Genomic DNA, 12,380 nt, shown 5'->3' on the forward strand with positions numbered 1-12,380 from the left:
CTCACAGTGATTGTCGAGGATGGCAGTGGTAAGGGTACTGAGTGCATTTGTAGGGCGATCGTGGTGGCTAGATTGATCACAGTGAGTAGATAAACAGTGATGGAGGCATTGGTCAGCAATAGATGCAATCAGTATGGCGCTGGGATGGGTTTCTCCCAAGATATCTCTTTCATTCAGGTGGCCACAGAATATGGCACCACACTATCGCTATAATACATCGTAATCATCGTTCTCGTTGGGTATTGTTTTTCCTCCAGATTATGCCTTCAATCTTGCATGATGCATAATTTACTTCATGAAGCCAGCCTTGCCATCACCATCAGCATCCTTTTTTGGGTTAAGCTTGTCCATCAAGCTTGGCTTGCCATCCTTGTTGCTTTGGGTGGAGTTGTGGGTGTTGCTGCCAGTGAGGCCCGCACCAGAACCGACACCTGCACCAATACCGCCAGCTGGGGCAGCACCGCCGGCGTGGCCGTGAGTATTGGAGCCGTGGCTGTGCTCGCCGGTGAGGCCGGATCCAGTGCCGTGAGTGCCAGTGTGGGTGCTGGAGCTGTGGCCGCCGATGGAGCGTGGCTCGCCCTCGAAGCCGTCGTAGCGCTCCTCACGGCCGGAGAGGACACCGCCCTCCTTCTTGAAGTCGGACATGGAGACGGCTGGGAGAGCGGAGGTGGCGTGGTGCTGTGCAGAGTTGTGATGCACCTCGTGGATGGGAACGGTGGTGTGGGTAACGTGTGGCTCAATGGTCTGCTTGTTGATGACTGGCTGGATGGTCTCGTGGACGTGGTGGTGCATGTGCTCACCGCCAATGGCTGGAGCCTGGCTGGTGGTGTGCTGGCCCTCAACACGCTGGGTAGAGTCGCGGAACTGGGCGGCGGTCTCGTTCAACTTGCGGTCGACATCGGCCTTGTTGCCATGCTCGAAGTTGCGGTGCTCGACACCGACCAAGTTGTGGTGGTGCTGCTCTGGGAGAGTCTGGGTGTCCTTAATTGGCTGGACGGAGGTGTGGTAGTGGTCCTGGTGAACCTCCTTGTCGACAGCGGTGGTGACGTTGTCATGGTGGGTGCGTGTGACAGTCTCGTTCTGGACTGCTGGAGCAACCTTCTCGTGGACGGTGGTGTCGTGCTGACCGGCCTTGGACATGAAGTCCGAAACTGCTGCCTTTGCCTTGTCCATGTTGATTTGGTTTGGTAATGTGGTGGTTGCAGTGGAATTTGATGTGATATGAACGGAACGATATGATGAGCCGTTTGATGTAGGATGATGATGTGGGAATCATGCTCCAGAGGGGAAGACGAGCATCGTTATGTACTCTCATGCTCGATGTGATCATGGCTACCAGTCTTTCAGCGACGTCATGCTCGTCAGGCACAACTGCAACAAAGGTCTTTCATGCTTGACGCCATGTTGGTGCACTAGCCACACAAGCCTCGCGTAAGTGTGCTCATTGCGGGTCTGCCGCCCAGAGAGGAGGTCCAATCCGACGGCTCGGTCGGTATCGAACAATTGTCAATAGAGAGAGAGCCTGTGATCCACCTGGATGGGAGCTCGGAAGGCGCGTAGCTGGACGGTGAGTGGAGGGGGTTGTTGCTGGAGCACTTGCAGATTTGCCACTGCTCCACGTGTTCTGCCAGCAATCGACACGCAATCCCTGTTTCGATGGCAGAAGAGACCGGAAGACGCTCGATGATGTAGCTCTCAATACTCATCAATGGAACATGTTCTTCACCTACCGTTAGTCTGCCATAGACGCACCGCCACGCATCGTCAGTATTGGCTTCGGTGGTTTCAGCGGGGGTAGCGCCGTAGCGGTGGCTGTTCAGTGCGTTCAATAGTGTGCGAGAGCGAGACGGAGCCATGTTCGACAGCGCAGTGCACCAAACAAGGCAGAGATGCATTTGAGGTGTCGGAGGTGAAGCAGAGGAGGAAGTCCAGACCGGTGGACGCGGTTTGACGCGATCCATGTCGCAAGGTGCCACCGAATGGACCGTGCCGTCTGCCAAGCGCCGAGCGATCGCTGATTTGTGGCAGGGATCTGAAGGGATGGCAAAACCGGGTACCAGATCTTTGGTATACACATTGCACAAGACATGCCACTATCATAACACTATGCATGCCATCGCATAGTGGTGTTTGTTCTATCTGACGGTCCGTCGTCTTATTGACCACAAACTCCAACGCTCCTACGATGATCTGCTGCTGCTAGCTGCTAGCTGCTACCCGCGACTGCTTACGGACTCTATCCCACCTCTGAGCTGGACTGCCCGGTTAACGGCAGGAACATGAACCAACAGCCATTTGAAATATGACGTTACCAACAGCACATCGCACATCGCACATCTTCACAGCTGTCGGGCTCCACTATTTACAAACTGCCTCCTCACGCCACGCACCGAGAACTGGTACGTATCGCACGGGACAACAGGCCCTTCGTCTGTGGCTGGTGCCCTCATCTGTGAGCGACAAAGGTCCACGAGGGCTGGAACCAGCAGGACGCCACCCAACTGCCTCTTGACCCCTTTGGACTAGCGATGACGCAGTACCAGCATAATTTTTGTTGACGTCCAGCAGGTGCAACCGAGCCTCAAGCTTGCCATCCATTGACAGAGCTCTGATACGAGGTTGGAGTTCGTGGTGGTAGCAGTAGCAGTCGTTGTGACAATTGTGCATTCGCAGAACATCAAGGCAGCTGCTCAAATCTAGGATCAAGCCTGGCAGAAGCTCAATGTCTTCCAGCTCGCCCAAATCGCCGAGGAGTCGTCTTGGAAGATTGTTTCACAGACGAGGACCAAGCGATGCCTCCAGTAGTGCATCATCGCCGAAAGCAACAGCTCCAGCTGCGGGGGCTCAGCAGCAGAATGGTGCGATAGAGACGGGACACCTCCAACGACGGCGCTCGAAACGGTCACTACGCGATCTGGTGCAAGGCTCTGGTATGCGTAGGACAGCATAGTCGAACAGAGCGCTGGCTAACATGATGTGTCCTTCAGGACGTTCACGATCTGGCTCTGGCAGCAGGAGAATCTCGTTGCAGCGGGAACAGCTTAACAGAGAGCCTTCGTATAATGCACCACAAAATCTACCATCTGGAGCGGAGGTCGCTGCGGCCAAAGCACTGTATCCAGATGGCAACTGGGCGCCAGTGTCTCCTACAAACGGCAACTTCCCACTCAGCGGATCGAATGCCCAGGGCGGCAAGACAAATGTGGCCGAAGAACTTCGTGGTCCGCCAATTTACGAGAGTCGGAAAAGTCGACCGACCACTGCGAACAGCCAGGCTAATGGCCAGCCCATAGAGCGCTTACTCGCCCAACAGCAGCAGGAGCGGCTTTTGGAGTATGAGTACAAGCAGGATGGCCAGAACCGGGTACATGTTAAGCCAGCACCTATTGGCACTGCTGTGACAACAACGACAACAACCACTGGTAATGCAGTGACATCAACGACAACAACAAGGACGAATCCCAATCGTCGCTCCAAGGACGTCTCCAGCCACGGCCATGCTCAGAACGAGGATCAGAGAGTCGGCGGCTTGGAGGACTTCCCTGACCCATTGAAGGTCACTAAGAGTCGCACGTCTTTATCTTCTGAAGCAGCGCGAGCATCACTAGACAGGCCTCATCGTGTATCTGGTCAGCTCGTGCATAAGCCAGACGTCCCTGATCTGCGAAAGTCGATCGATAGTGACATTGGGTACGGTGTCGCTATCCCGCCACGCACCAGCTCTGCTCAGCATGGTCAAGAGACTGGTCATATGAGGAGCTCAAGCCTTCAGAAACCACTCCCAGAGCCGCATGTCCAAGAACATATCTCCAACGCCAGAACTGCTCCTCAGCAAGAGTATAACTCCAACCAATCTCACAACCCCGACCCCTTCAGAGCGTGTGAGAACGGCATCCACGACTCCTCCACCCCAATCGACCTCTCCGGCATCGTCGACCTTCGCAACACCGAAGACGTCGACTACCACACAACCTACGCACCGGCCGTGACACACGAGACGGTAACCGTCACCCACCACGAAGACGTCCAAGAGATCATAACCCGCGAAACCCACAATCACCACATCTTCCACCGCATCCTCCCCGTCATCGACTTCGAAATCCTCCCACCCCGCCACTTCATCGAAACCCGTCTCGGAGGCAAATACGAAATCTCCCCCGACATCGTGCCTCCGGGCACCAACGAAGCAATCCAAACTACGATCCAAGACGCCGTTGCCAAGTTAATGCCTCGCAGCACCAGCCACACCCCAGCCTTTCCCAACCGCTTCTCCGCCCGGTCGTTCCACGGACGGGATGGTGATCTGAAAGAATGGACCGGTCCTTACGGCGAGCCACGCACGGAGCAATGGTGGGTACATCCCCCCACATGGGCGACTGGGGGAAGGGAGACGGGACAGACGGAGCCTTTCCATCTAGGCTCTGAGTTTGAGGAAGATGACGGGTTGAGAACGCCGTTGCCTGATGATACGTCAAAGTGGCCGCAGCAGCTGAGGCGTGCAAGTTTGGCGCAGCCGCAGCGGCCGCAGTCGAAGAGGATGAGTAATTCAGCCAGGATGAGCTCGGAGTATCAGGATTATCAGATTTATGCGGATGCTACGGAGGCGCCGCCTGTGCCGGTGCATCAGCAGGGGAGGAGTGCGGGTGGGAAGACGGTGTTGCCGATTAGGATGCAGCATGATGGTGGCAGGTTTTGATGGGCTTGCTGGGAGGGATGTGTAAGATCTTTTTGCAATGTATTGGTGTGGTCTAGCGAGGAGTCTAGCATCATGGGAAACAGAGAAAGATGTACAGCATAGCCAAGGCAGATGTGCTCTAATGTAGCATATTACTGTACTGTATGATAAAAGTTGATGCCCTGGGCTAAAAAGTGTGTGCCCTACGACAGGGATGGTCCCGACTCTCACCTTCTGACTGTGAGCATGATCGTGGACTGATGTGCGGCCGATGCCCCTTCGATCAGGAAGCACGAACATTTCCATTCTGGCTGCGGCGGTAACCCTGGGAGAACAGGTTTCAAAACGCTACATATGGCAGTTGCTCGAATCGAAGCGTCTGCTGCGTCGGGAAGGTGCTCATGCCACATTACTGACTCGATGATGGATGTCTGTCTGCGACGTGGCCGTGCTCGGGCACCACGCGTAACTGTGGTTTCCTCGAACTCTGGCAAAATTTCATATCCAATTCCACCAATCCTTCTAAGTTCTAATGGTATCCCCGGCATTTCATGCTTCGTGACGCCGGCCAAGACGTGGGGTGCATAGATGTACTGTACTGTACTTGCCGGTACGAAGGATGCTCCACATGCCGAGATCTGGAGAAACTCTGCCCAGGGGCCAGGGCCTTGCAAGTTGCAAATGACCTGACAAAAAGCGAGACGTGTTCTATTCGGAGAAATGCCGATCGCTTGGCTAAATGGGTTCACTTAAGAGTCCTGACATGATTTGTCGAAGACTTCTCGAGCACCATCGGCATGTTGACATTCACCTTGAAGGCACTGGCCGCCCTGGCTGCGGCAGTATCTGCTCAAGCAGCACCACCCGATAGCCATGCTGGCCAACATGCAACGCGGCAAGCGGCGGACTATGAAGGCTACATGTTTGCATACTTCACGGGAAACAGCATTGAGGGGGAGAAGATATACTTCGCCGCCAGCAACGGAAACAATGCTCTAGATTGGCAAGAGCTTAATGGTGGCCAGCCAGTTCTGTCGTCGAATCAAGGCACCAAAGGTCTTCGCGATCCCTTCATCATCCGATCGCAAGACGGCAACACATTCTGGCTGCTTGCGACGGACCTCTCAATCGGCTCCGGCACATCATGGGGCGACGCAGTGAAGTTTGGGAGTCGATACCTTGAGATATGGGAGAGCAACGATTTGGTGACCTGGTCTGAGCAACGACACGTTCTTGTCTCTCCTGAAGATGCTGGCAACACTTGGGCACCCGAAGCGTTCTACGACACGGCAACCAGCGAGTTCATTGTCTACTGGGCCTCGTCTCTTTACGAGGATACTGACACGAATCGTACCGGTGCTACGTACCATCGCATGCTGTATGCGACCACTAAGGACTTCAAGGCTTTCAGTGAGCCAAAGATCTGGCAAGACGCTGGCACCTCTCGCATAGACTCCACCACTGTTGAGGTTGACGGTACCTTCTACCGTTTCACCAAGGACGAGGGTGCCGTCTCTGGCTGCACCGACATCATCGAAGAGTCTTCGCAGGATCTGCTCGCTCAGCTGAACGGATGGACCAGTATCGCCACTTGCATCGGCAAGAACGCTGGCACGCAAGCCATCGAAGGACCGACCTCTTTCAAATCAAACCCTGGAGATGCCAATGGAGACAAGTTCTACCTCTTCGTCGACGAGTATGGTGGCCGTGGCTACATCCCACTCGAGACTGCTGATATTGCCAAGCCCGATTGGAAGGTCTCCGCAAACTACAAGCTGCCAGCAAGCCCACGACACGGCACTGTTATCCCCGTGACAGCCGCAGAACTGAGCCGATTGACCAGCTCCAACTTGAAGGTTCGGGACGATGGCGCCCTTCTTAGGCGTGGTGAGAGAATACCAGGATTGTACGCAGACCCCAACATTGCCGTCTTCGGCTGAGACTACTACATATATCCAATAACTGACGGTAAGCTAGGTGATTATAAGACGCTGTGATGTTCAGCCATTGATCAGCTGTAGGTACTCCTGGCTGGGGAGGCAACCAATTCTATGTATAGAAGCCCTCGAACCTCGTTAAGTAGGAAAGATCTTCCGAGCCATTCCTTACTCTCAATGGCACAAATAGCAACGTCCCTTGGGCTGCTGGTAATGCCTAGGCTCTAACAATCACAGAACGAGATGGCAAATATTACTTCTACTTCTCTGGACAGAACCCAATCTACGACCGTAAGACCATCGGCGTGGCTGTTGCAGACTCTCCAGAGGGGCCCTTCACAGCGCAAGCTGAGGCTATGATCCTGAACAACGAGGCTGTCACTTCTGGCCAAGCCATCGACCCAGATGCATTCCTCGATCCAAAGACTGGGAAGTATTACCTCTACTGGGGCAACGGCAACCCAGTAATGGCCGAACTAGCAGAAGACATGATCTCCATCATTCCCTCGACGCTCCAAAACATCTCCGGCCTGACAGAGTTCCGCGAGGGCAGCTTCGTAGTCTATCGCGAGCCATTCTACCACTTCACATACTCCATCGATAACACCGGCAGTGAAAACTACCGTGTCGGCTACGCTACTGGTCCCAGCGCCACTGGACCATGGACATATCATGGCGTCGTGCTAGAGAAGAGGCCGGAGGAGGGAATTCTTGCCACGGGGCATAACTCGATGATCAACGTGCCGGGAACTGATGAGTGGTATATTGCGTACCATCGCTTTGCGATCCCAATGGTGATGGAACGCATCGTGAGACAACGCTTGATAAAGTCACGTTTGACGAGCAAGGGGTGATGGAGGTTGTTGTGCCGACGTTGAATGGGCCGCAGATACCTGTCACTGTGCCGGGGTGCGCCGCTGCGGGCTACCGCTCCAGTCGCTAGCCCGGAGTGGTGCGAATGTACGACGAGCTAGATCGGACATCGACAAGAAGTGAATCAACAGCATGCGTGACAGCAGACATGTCAGGACATTTTTTCTGCTCGCCCAGTTCTATTCTTACTTATCGCAGGGCGCCGAAATGACGTTGACAGAGAATGTTCTCACAGGAGCACGTTAGGCTTCGGGGCCGAGTCACATCATACACTTCGAGTATATAAGGTAGGCATAGTGATCGCAAATGCCGTGACGATGAGTTATGTCTACTTGACTTAAGTGTAACTCGGAACGGATCCGAGCTTTTAACAAGGCTACAGGACAGGCATCACGAAAAAGAAACTCCGATCCCTTTGCAGTCCTGTCGGTGGTTAAGAGCCTCGTTGCAGCGGACGGGTAAGGCCCGTGGTGGATCAAAGACCGGGGGAAGGCAAGGGTTGCAGCTAATCTGATGTTGTGCTTGATCTCGTACACTAACGGGAACTAATTGACCGTGAGTTTTCAAAGGGATAGTTTGTCGGAGCTCCGATCGTTCTGCAAGGCTACTATACGCAACCCTGGTCGCCGATCCCCTTGGCTCTTGGTACACAAGTTCTGCTTTCCAAAAGGCGAGTTACTCGTTGATCTTAATTATATCTCTAGCAACCACGAGTTGTCTCTTATTGTTGTTGGACTTGAGCCGCGGTTGGGGTCGTTTATTTGTGCTCTCGCTGTTGAGGACAGGAACGCTGCTTGGTCATTTGCTTCGAAGATGGTTACCGTCGACACGATGCAACTCAATGCTCGCATTATTCAACTACCACAAGAGCTCCGAGACATGATCCTCGATATGTTTCTCGACAAGATCACATTTGCATCAGTCCTCAACGGCGCAGTCGAAATCAACTCCGACTACACCCCACCCCACTCCCTCCGAATCGACCACACATCCCGCACCAAAGTCGCAGCCTCCTACTACAGCTCCACCAAACTCACAGTACCCTACCTCCCCCTCAAATCACCCAACCTCCACTAACCCCTCCCAGGTCCAAGATCAATTCATCTGCAGTAAATGGTTCTCTTCTCTCGAATTAGATCATCGAGACTTTGTGAAGCAGATTCCGCTGGCTGGGGTGGAGAGGACGGTATATGGGGCGTACAGACGGGTGCGGGAGTTTAAGAAGGAGTGCAAGGGACTGGGATCGGAGGTGGTGGAGAAGACGACGGTGGAGGTGGAGGTGTATCCGCTGGGGAGGAGGGTTATGAAGATGGTGGATGGTGTTGAGGCGTGGATGAGGCTAGAGATGGAGAGGAGGGAGGGGATCGCGGTCTTGCTTGCAAGGCCTTCACTTGAACTCGAGTGCGTCACATGTCGCGGCCCGCCGCTGAGGGAGGGGACCGTGCTCCATGTTCTGCACTTGAACACTTTACTCGCGACACAACAGAGCGTTCTGCACACACGACAACACCAGCATCACAATAACGGATATGGATCGACTCGACCTCCGCATCGCTGCTCTTCCACAGGAGCTGCAAGACATGATACTCGAATTCACGCTCGCCGCCGATGATGCACCATCTTCGCCAGAAGTCAGGATCACACATGGCTATAGGCCTCCACTTGCGCTGCAGATCGACCGTGCTACACGTGCTACATTCTCGAGCCACTACTATTCCACCACTACATTCAAGGTACGATTCCGCTTCAGGCAACCCTCATCCGCATCGAGAGACTGATCAGCTTTCAGATCTCTGGTCGCAGCATCTGCTGCATATGGCTCGCATCACTTGCTAATGACACCAGAGCCATGGTTACACGACTCCAAGAAGACGTCCGATACTGCCAGGAGCAATATGGTCTGTACTTTCGCTTCGACAACGCAGGAATTGCTTGGCACCACCGCTGCCGAGCTACCGGTATCAGTTATCAAGACATCAGGAAGAAGGTCATACTCACATATGTTCTGCTTACGGGCGATGGACAAAGGGTCGAAAAGCTGTTGTCGCTGAACGCAAGCGATAACGAACTAGGGGAGCTGCTGGACCTTCTGCCGCGGAGTATTAGCGACTGAGAGCAACGGCTGGCCTCCTTTATGCCTAGCCGAAGGGCCATCATCACGCATATGGATTTCTAAAGGTTGGTAGTGTCGTAGCGCTGAATTCGGGACAGTACAATCTCTGTGCTGAGCTTAGTTGAAGATGGACTACTAGCCGAGCCTCAGGATATTCACTTCGAATTCTTGCATCACATGCGCCAAACAGGTTCGTGCTGCATTTTGCTCCACTTGGCGTAGACTTGTGGTCGCTCTGCTTGTCCTGCACTTCACGATCGACACTTATTTACCCCTTTCAAAGCTTCCACCATCACCATCACCATCACCATCACCGCGGGTGTCAGCGTAGCGTTCTGGCGCTGACAGACGCTGTAGTGCGAAAGGTGCTACTCGAGGGTCTCAAAGTGTGCCTAAACGTTGTTTATCACTCCCTTGCATCCACTGCCATAATCAAGTCAAGTTCTACAGCCTCATTAGTGAATTTCAGGCAAATCTTGTGACTACGTCAGACACGCACTGATCTGTTTACATCACACGTGCACCAAAGTGGATCAAGTGACGGATCAATCTCTCTTCTGTTCCAATCTCGTCTTCGGAGCCTCGCACAATAACAGACATCTCTTGCAACACACCAACATGGCCACTCTCGACGACCGCATCGCGGCGCTACCGCAAGAACTACAAGACATTATTCTCGAGTTTACACTGGACAGCCTTCTTGATGTGCCATCATCAGGCATCGTGACTATCACGCTCTGGCAGAAGCCCCCGGTCTCACTACAAATCAGCCGTGCCCTGTGGACCAAGTTTGCGACCCGCTACTATGGCGGTCGCACTTTCAAGGTACATTCTCTTCGAGACACTCGATGCTCTATCTATCATGATCTAACAGAACCTAGGCAGCAGAAGTCCTCGGCTTCGTGTGCATCTACTGGCTAGAGCATCTCCAGCCAGAGCATCGGGCCATGATTCAGGGCATCGAGTTCCATAATGGTGTTGTGCGTCACAACTTTGTGGCTGAAACCAGGATCCGAGGTCTCCTCCAATTGTGGTCGGAGTACGGTCGCCGTCTCAGGTACCCTGGGGAAGTGGCAGAGAAGTTCGTCGTATGCTACACCAAAGTGACAAGAGTGTCTGCGGGGGCTGTTGGAGAGGTTCGGATTCCTCTTTCGAGTAGTGAGCAGGAAGCGCAGGCAATGATCTACCATCCATGGGACAAGGCAGTATGATTGCGACGTGGTGAGGGGCTTTGACGGCGTGGTGTAGTGGGCACTTGAGCAAAAGCACATTCACTCAGCTTTTGGGTGTCACATGCCCCAGCGGGCCGTACCTGTTTTCGCTCGAGTGTGCAACATCAAAACCTTCCCCAATGCGCATGACACAGTATCTCTTCTTCCAAATCAGTCGCACGGTCATGGACAAGACCATCAACACCACCTCGACTATGGCTACACTTGATAGCCGCATCGCATCGCTGCCGCAAGAACTCCAAGACATTATCCTCGACTTCACGCTCTCTGCCACAAACCCACTGACAGGTCGTGCGGAGATCGCACACGATCACAGGCCCCCTCTGTCGCTACAGATCAACCGCACTTTGCGCAGCAAGTTTGCAGCACACTACTACAGCACCACCATCTTCACGGTGAGATTGTGCTACAAGCTCTGTCCCCTCGAGACTCGTGCTGAACATCTGTACCACCTACGGATCCGAAATAGCCCGGCAGATCAGAGAGAAGGTGAAGCTGGAGGTGACCACTCGTGGACGAGGACGCTGGCAGCAAGTCTGCATCAAGTTGGGTGGTTCTGAGGAAGAGGCCAGGCGTCTGCTTATGCGGGCACAGTATCGAGGATAATGGATGTGGATACAGCGGCGAAACATGTATTGTCGACTCGAGTCGAAATGCTACGACATTACGCGCAGAGGGTCGAGGCGCTCGGGCGACCAATGTGATCGTAAAAAGAGAGGGGGACACAGTGACAACGATCGATAAGACGGCACAGCCAGCTGTGCATGTACTTACATCTATCCCGAGTCCTCGTCCTTACACTCTTCTCGATGCCACCGCTGCTCTCGCTCGAATGGGGTTTCATCAGGAGCCTTTGCTGTCCGCCTCAGTGCTTCGACACTCTCTTGTCCGAGCTGGTTGTATACAAGACCGCGCAGCAAGGCAGCAGCGCGATCGGCCTCATTGTAGCCGTGTGTAGCCGCAAACCCAGGCTGCATGATTGTATCGTCCACGGCCAAAGAGGTCATGATTCCATCGTCAAAGGTGGATAGAAACGCCACGATCTCTTCATTCCTGCGCTCGCAGCCAGCGGGATGCTTTTCGTCGTGCATAACGAGCAAGTGAGCCGCGAACGCAGCTTGAACCCGGGGTGGAAGTAGCTTTGCAATCGCTCCAGCGTCTTCGATGCATTCCTCCCAGCCTGCACAGACAGGGTAGATGATGTCGTCCTCTTCATTCTCCAGGAGGAAAGTAGGAAGCCTGTCCTTGATAGCCGCGCAAGGTATGGCATGATGAGCTGGTCCGCTAATTGTGCCGAAGGCGAAGAACTCGTCCCTGAAAGGAAATATGTAGTCACATATCCTGTCAGCAGTCATCGTACTCATGAGAGCATTTTCCGGTGCCAAGTATTTCGTATCGATGATGCTGATGTGGATGTCCGTTGCGCCGTCTGATGCGTGATGCATAGCTAATCAAAGTACCACGAAAAGGGATTGCGACCACGACGAAAACACGGTGTCAACATCTCTGCGGCCAACGTGGCGGGCAGCGATGTTGAAGAACTCGGACTG

At 53.9% G+C, this 12,380-nt stretch overlaps 8 protein-coding genes across 8 annotated transcripts; 6 read left to right on the forward strand and 2 right to left on the reverse strand.

The window, feature by feature from the left end:
• Window positions 1–288: 288 nt before the first annotated feature.
• On the reverse strand, window positions 289–1,173 carry CLAFUR5_10986 (uncharacterized protein; the record flags this gene model as incomplete). The annotated part of the gene is made up of 1 exon (XM_047910134.1): window positions 289–1,173. The coding sequence occupies one exon, from the start codon at window positions 1,171–1,173 to the stop codon at window positions 289–291; it is 885 nt and encodes a 294-aa protein (XP_047765476.1).
• Window positions 1,174–2,722: 1,549 nt separating this feature from the next.
• Window positions 2,723–4,696, forward strand: CLAFUR5_10987 (uncharacterized protein; the record flags this gene model as incomplete). The annotated part of the gene is made up of 2 exons (XM_047910135.1): window positions 2,723–2,930; window positions 2,988–4,696. 2 exons carry the CDS (start codon window positions 2,723–2,725, stop codon window positions 4,694–4,696), a joined length of 1,917 nt encoding a protein of 638 aa, XP_047765477.1.
• Window positions 4,697–5,472: 776 nt separating this feature from the next.
• On the forward strand, window positions 5,473–7,466 carry CLAFUR5_10988 (uncharacterized protein; the record flags this gene model as incomplete). The annotated part of the gene is made up of 4 exons (XM_047910136.1): window positions 5,473–6,610; window positions 6,697–6,728; window positions 6,759–6,822; window positions 6,856–7,466. The coding sequence occupies 4 exons, from the start codon at window positions 5,473–5,475 to the stop codon at window positions 7,464–7,466; spliced, it is 1,845 nt and encodes a 614-aa protein (XP_047765480.1).
• An 832-nt stretch (window positions 7,467–8,298) lies between these two features.
• Window positions 8,299–8,562, forward strand: CLAFUR5_20324 (uncharacterized protein; the record flags this gene model as incomplete). Its single annotated transcript, XM_059463160.1, has 1 exon — window positions 8,299–8,562. The coding sequence occupies one exon, from the start codon at window positions 8,299–8,301 to the stop codon at window positions 8,560–8,562; it is 264 nt and encodes an 87-aa protein (XP_059319077.1).
• Window positions 8,563–9,014: 452 nt separating this feature from the next.
• CLAFUR5_10989 (uncharacterized protein) lies at window positions 9,015–9,598 on the forward strand (the record flags this gene model as incomplete). Its single annotated transcript, XM_047910137.1, has 2 exons — window positions 9,015–9,218; window positions 9,275–9,598. The coding sequence occupies 2 exons, from the start codon at window positions 9,015–9,017 to the stop codon at window positions 9,596–9,598; spliced, it is 528 nt and encodes a 175-aa protein (XP_047765481.1).
• A 618-nt stretch (window positions 9,599–10,216) lies between these two features.
• CLAFUR5_10990 (uncharacterized protein) lies at window positions 10,217–10,809 on the forward strand (the record flags this gene model as incomplete). The annotated part of the gene is made up of 2 exons (XM_047910138.1): window positions 10,217–10,423; window positions 10,480–10,809. 2 exons carry the CDS (start codon window positions 10,217–10,219, stop codon window positions 10,807–10,809), a joined length of 537 nt encoding a protein of 178 aa, XP_047765004.1.
• Window positions 10,810–10,949: 140 nt separating this feature from the next.
• Window positions 10,950–11,390, forward strand: CLAFUR5_10991 (uncharacterized protein; the record flags this gene model as incomplete). Its single annotated transcript, XM_047910139.1, has 1 exon — window positions 10,950–11,390. The coding sequence occupies one exon, from the start codon at window positions 10,950–10,952 to the stop codon at window positions 11,388–11,390; it is 441 nt and encodes a 146-aa protein (XP_047765003.1).
• Window positions 11,391–11,606: 216 nt separating this feature from the next.
• Window positions 11,607–12,275, reverse strand: CLAFUR5_10992 (uncharacterized protein; the record flags this gene model as incomplete). The annotated part of the gene is made up of 1 exon (XM_047910140.1): window positions 11,607–12,275. One exon carries the CDS (start codon window positions 12,273–12,275, stop codon window positions 11,607–11,609), a length of 669 nt encoding a protein of 222 aa, XP_047765006.1.
• Between the last annotated feature and the right edge of the window lie 105 nt (window positions 12,276–12,380).

This window comes from Fulvia fulva, chromosome 8 (assembly GCF_020509005.1).
Source record: "Fulvia fulva chromosome 8, complete sequence".
NCBI classification, from domain to species: Eukaryota; Fungi; Ascomycota; class Dothideomycetes; order Mycosphaerellales; family Mycosphaerellaceae; genus Fulvia; species Fulvia fulva.